The sequence below is a fragment of the Culex quinquefasciatus genome, chromosome 3, assembly GCF_015732765.1.
Source record: "Culex quinquefasciatus strain JHB chromosome 3, VPISU_Cqui_1.0_pri_paternal, whole genome shotgun sequence".
In the NCBI taxonomy this organism is placed as follows: domain Eukaryota; kingdom Metazoa; phylum Arthropoda; class Insecta; order Diptera; family Culicidae; genus Culex; species Culex quinquefasciatus.
Genome location: NC_051863.1, coordinates 15,154,996 through 15,160,814, shown reverse-complemented (window position 1 = coordinate 15,160,814; position 5,819 = coordinate 15,154,996). Strand labels below are relative to the sequence as shown.

General features: G+C 45.5%; 1 protein-coding gene across 1 annotated transcript; it reads right to left on the bottom strand.

The window, feature by feature from the left end:
* Positions 1-2,461: 2,461 nt before the first annotated feature.
* LOC6047997 lies at positions 2,462-3,968 on the bottom strand. Its single transcript, XM_001864926.2, has 2 exons — positions 3,065-3,968; positions 2,462-3,000 (listed from the first exon to the last, which is right to left on the bottom strand). Exons 1-2 carry the CDS (start codon positions 3,890-3,892, stop codon positions 2,554-2,556), a joined length of 1,275 nt encoding a protein of 424 aa, XP_001864961.2. The 5' UTR covers positions 3,893-3,968; the 3' UTR covers positions 2,462-2,553.
* Positions 3,969-5,819: the final 1,851 nt, after the last annotated feature.

Sequence of the window (5,819 nt, the reverse complement as noted above, 5' to 3'; positions counted from 1 at the left end):
GGTCAAGATTGGTCAAAACAATATTAGGGTGGTCCAATAATTTCTAATGTTTTCAAAAACTATCTCCGCTCTTTGATGAGATAGATGTATTGTGTGCTAACCATTTCAATTTTGGTGTCTTTCGGACATATTTAGAGTATAAAAAACACGTATTTTAAAACGTAAACGGAATCTAGGCCAGCCCATTTTGTACAATCAAACCCAGCACCAACAGTTAGGACTGGCGCCTTAGCTTGCTCGGCCATCAGACCAATGAAGAATGGCAAGGATAAACGCATATGGGTCATTCCATCTGAAGCGGAACAGCATTTGAAAATTACCCTCTCCGATCCTGCTCAAATTTGGCAGGGCTGTTGATACTATCAAAACATGCAAGAATCCCGAATTTCATCCAAATCGGACCACCCCCTCCATTTTTGTACCTCCCCAAAATCGACTTTTGGCGATTTTGACCAAACCTCCTAGTTTCAAATGACGATAACTCAGGAACCACAAATCTTAGAGGGTCGGTCTTAGACTCAATTTTGAAGGAAATTGGATGTAGAATCCATTTCCGTGATCAAAATGTTGATTAATTTATTTTTTCTACCTGTATTGCGCAATTGAAAACTTGAAACGGCCGTATCTCAAAACACCCCAACTTATTTTTTTTATTTGACCTCACCATCGTGTTCCCCGGCCAATTTTACATAAGAATCACTTATCGACAGAAATGAATATGTTTCGTTCCAGAGATATCGAATTTTAAAATTTTGTGTTTTCGAGATTACCTACATCAGCTTCATTCGCCGCATCTGCTAGAAGCACACAGGCTTCAATAACTGCTACCTGGTCATTTATTGAAATAATATTTTATCATAAATAATCTTTACCAAATTGGGCAAAAATTAACTGTATAACACTGTAGGAAACTGAAGTTTAATCGCGAATAATCGCGAAATATCTGCTCAAAAAAATTAATGAAATGAATTTATGTGCTAACCCACAGGACAGAGCAATAACGACACACACACAAGTGAACGATACATTATTGAGTAAAAAATATGAATTAACATGAATAAAATTTGTTGATACGTTGTATTCTAGTGAAGGACGATCACAAGGAGTAGGAAAAGGATTTCTGGAAAGTATAAAATTGAAAAATGTAAGCAAATCACAAAGTTTGATCTGCTTCAAAGCGGCTAATTCCCCAAATTTAGTTGCGATGATTTCGACACCGTCCGAACAACAGTGTTTTTTTTTCTTCTTTCATGGCTGCTGTCCTCACGTATGAAGATTTTTTTTAAATTAAATGTACTTTGACCAAAATCATCTTTCAATCAAATGGAGCTGGCTAACAATATAAAAATTGATTTAATATGATCAATCTTTTAAACCATAAATCAGATTTGCCAAATTATGGTAAAGTGTCAATAGTAAACTATAATAATGATAATAATAATAATATTAAAGCAGGTTTTGGGGTTTTTGCTGAATGGCACTATTTTGCTACCGCCCATGATAAAGGCCCTAGTCATGGCCTCGGAGGTACTCTGAAACGATTAGCAACACGTAAAAAACGGTGCATTCAAAATAACCCAATAAATATTCCTTTCACAAAAATAGATTGATCAAGGTAGGTATCAGCCATTTGAATAAATATTTGCGTAATTTTTTTAAAATTTAAATTAAATTATTCATCTCCCAGAACACCAGGTAGCTGTTATTGATCGGCCCGCCTGTGTGCTTCTAGCAGATGCGGCGAATGAAGCTGATGTAGGTAATCTCGAAAACACAGAACTTTAAAATTCGATATCTCTGGAACGAAACATATTCATTTCTGTCGATAAGTGATTCTTATGTAAAATTGGCCGGGGAACCCGATGGTGAGGTCAAATAAAAAAAATAAGTTTGGGTGTTTTGAGATACGGCCATTTAAAGTTTTCAATTGCGCAATACAGGTAGAATAAATAAATTAATCAACATTTTGATCACGGAAATGGATTCTACGTCCAATTTCCTTCAAAATTGAGTCTAAGACCGACCCTCTAAGATTTGTGGTTCCTGAGTTATCGTCGTTTGAAACTAGGAGGTTTGGTCAAAAATCGCCAAAAAGTCGATTTTATGGGGAGGTACAAAAATGGAGGGGGTGGTCCGATTTGGATGAAATTCGGGATTCTTGCATGTTTTGATAGTATCAACAGCCCTGCCAAATTTGAGCAGGATCGGAGAGGGCAATTTTCAAATTTGCACTTTTTCGTGCACAGTTGAGATGGAATGACCCATATATGAGCTTGACATTTCGGTCAAGTAGGTTTCCCCATACTAATGGGCTACATATTTCAGGGTGTAATATTACATAAAATTTCATAAAATATTGCAAAATTTATTTTCACACTGGCCTTTTACACGCAGCTGGATTACTACTTTGTTTTTGCTGTGTAGCCTTACTTATTTTCAATGAATGTATAGCCCAGATTTTCGTACAATCAATGTCTCATTTATTGTACTGCTCAGATAAGCCCGCCCTCCCCCTAATCGATTATGCAGCGCACCCCTCGAATTCCCCAAACTCTACAGATAACCCAACCGCACCACGTCCCTAATCATGCCGGCCATCCGCGTGCGGTACATTTCCTGCGCCTGCTCCGACGTGCCAAAGTTGAACTCCGCGTCCTGCTGCTGCTCGGCCCGGTCGATGTAGTCCTCCATCTCGGGAAGCTCCTCCTTGGCGGTGCACACGATCGGCAGCACGATCAGTCCCATCAGCAGTCCAAAGCGGCCGAACCGCTTCCAGTGATCCTGGAAGGTGGCGTGGGGGAACTGGCGTTCGGCGTTGCCGCCGAGCTTCTTCAGGTGCTCGGACAGGGAATCGTAGTAGCAGTCGAGCAGCTGGTCGAAGTGGTTGGCGCGGAAGTCTTCATCGGTGCAGATGAAGATAAAGTACGAGAGATCGAGGATCGGGGACACGTACCGGGACAGCTGCCAGTCGATCAGCCGGATGTCTTTGGGGTTCGGGTTCTGGGATGGTAGGGGGGAGGGTCAGTTGAAGGGTACTCAATTGGTGGTCATTTTAAGAGCTTACCTTGTCTTCGTAGGTGTACATCATGTTGTTGATCCAGCAGTCTCCGTGTCCGATCACGGCGTGAGGCTCCGCCGCTTCCGAACTCACACACTCCACGTACGAATCTACAACGGTTCCCTTCAGCTTCTCGAAGGCCTTCTTCGCTTCCGTATCGACTTCCTCCAGGGTCGTAGCCGCTCGATCATACATCTGGCCAAACAACGCGTGGATCTGCTTCTTGGGATCCATGTCGATCATCACCTTCATCGGATCAACCAGGTGCTTGAACGGACCAAACTGTTCCGGCTGCTGATCCTTCATGGCGAACGACACCGCGTGAAACGCTCCCAACTGCTTCATCAACAGCAGCGAATGCTCAAGATCCGCCGGCTTCGACTTGTTCCACATGCGGAATCCCTTCAGCTGGAGATCCTCCATGATGACCACCGCTTCCATCTTCTCCAGGTCGCAATTCGCGTAGTAGCACTTGGGGATCCGCCAAAATCCTTCCTCCTTATCCAAACCCTGCTCGGCCTGGAACTTCCCAAACAACGGCATCACCGCATTATACACCATGGCCTCCCGGTGGAACATCCCAAGCGATTGCTGCCGCCTCAGCTCGTGCTCCGGAAGAACCTTCACCACCAGCTTCAACTCATCCCGGCCATCCTCGCGGATGTACGCCTTGAACAGCGTTCCCACGAAGCCATCGCCCTTGTTGGACGAGCCGGACTCGTACTCGATGCGATAGCGGGACGCCGTGAAGCCCTGCTCGGTCGCGATCTGCTCCAGACCGACCTGGACGTACTCCGGCTGCTGCTGCTGCTGCTCTTTCTTCTGGTCGGACATTTCACTTTGACGGCGGAGTTCGATTTGGGCCGGGAGTACGTCCAGCTGGTCGGTTTCTATAGCTATCGCTCGGGATTGTGATTAGATAAACCGACCCCCGTAATCGGAGGATGATGAATACGAATATGGGCAGATGATGATAACACGCAGCTTGGTTCTGACCGTTGGTGACCGCGCGGAGGGGTTCGATGGCTTGTGGTGCAACTGTCCTGATGCGTTTGATTAGGGATGTGATCGTGAATTGGCGAGTTTTATCTCTTGTCAAGCCAGAGTACTTTTCTTTCAATTCATTCAGGGATTCATGAACCCGTTGATTGGGGAAGTTTACTTTATATCTTTCCATATTTTTTATGATTTTAAATTCGGTATTTTTTTTACCAAATTTTGAAAATGCATACCTTATACCTTGTTATACAGAACAGATGTTTTATAATTACATTTAGGGTACTAAACGGCCCTCAAATATTGGAACTAATTGGTTCAGAACCTGCTTTCTTCAAATCGTTTAACATCGTCGGCAAGCGTTTTCAGAACTTATTTTTCTCCGTGTAGTAACGGATAGGAGAGGGTTGAAGGGGGGAAATCTTGCGTAAAAAAAATAAATTTGTCAGCTTAAATCCTTGGATTCATATGATTTAAATTGGCTAAATTTGCACTTAAAAAATATTATGCAATAAAAAATTGGTCATAAATTAAATTAAAATCGGCTGAAAGCCTAAAAACATTTGTCGAAATCTGTAGTAGTGTATTGTTTATCTCTATTCCGTTAGGAACTTGTAAAATCTGTCATTCCCAGCTTTATCTGGCAAACTGGCAACCTTGCTTACGACTTACTTACTTTTACTTTTACTGCTCGTACAACCTCCGGGTCATGAGCTGTCTCCAGATGCGCTGCCACTGGACTCGGTCCTGGGCTGCTACTCTCCAATTCCGCTGCGGAACTCCCACACTTTCCAGATCTTCCTCCACTTGGTTCAACCACCGTGCACGTTGCGCCCCCCTCCGCCGCGTTCCAGCCGGCTCCGAATTAAACACCAACTTCACCGGATTGATAGTCTGGTTCGGTTGGCGCGCATCCAGCGCGTCCGGCATTCTTGCGACGTGTCCGGCCCACCGGATTCGGCCAGCCTTGGCGACCTTCCGAATACTTGGCTTGCCGTAGAGTTGCGCCAGCTCGTGGTTCATCCTTCTCCTCCATACAGTGTTCACACGCACGCCGCCAAAGATCGTCCTAAGCACTCGTCGCTCAAAAACTTCAAGCGCTTGCAGGTCCTCCTCGAGCATCGTCCACGTCTCGTGCCCGTAGAGGACGACGGGTCTTATCAGCGTTTCGTACATGGTACACTTTGTACGCCGGGAAGGTGACCAGACCGTAAGGTCTTGTGGAGTCCGTAGTAGGCACGACTACCGGTGATGATGCGCCTCCGAATTTCTCTGCTGCAGTTGTTGTCCGACGTAACCAACGATCCGAGGTACACAAACTCCTCCACAACCTCGAACTCGTCACCGTCGATCGTCACGCTCGGTCCTATGCGAGTCCTAAGGGACTCGGTTCCTCCTGCCAGCAGATACTTCGTCTTCGCAACGTTCACCTTCAATCCAACCTTATCCGCTTCCCGCTTCAATTCGGTGTACCGCCTGGCCACCTCCTCGAACGTTCTGCCGACAATGTCCATGTCGTCGGCATAGCAGATGAACTGGCTGGATCGGTTGATAATCGTGCCCCGCATGTTGAAGCCCGCCCGCCTCATAACACCTTCAAGCCCAATGTTGAAACAGAGGCCGGAGATACCGTCGCCTTGTCGCAGTCCCTTGCGCGATTCGATCGGGTCGGACATCGCTCCAGAAATCTTCACGCTGCACCGTGCCCCGTCCATCGTCGATTTCACCAGTCTGATCAGCTTCCCGGGAAAGCCGTTCTCGTACA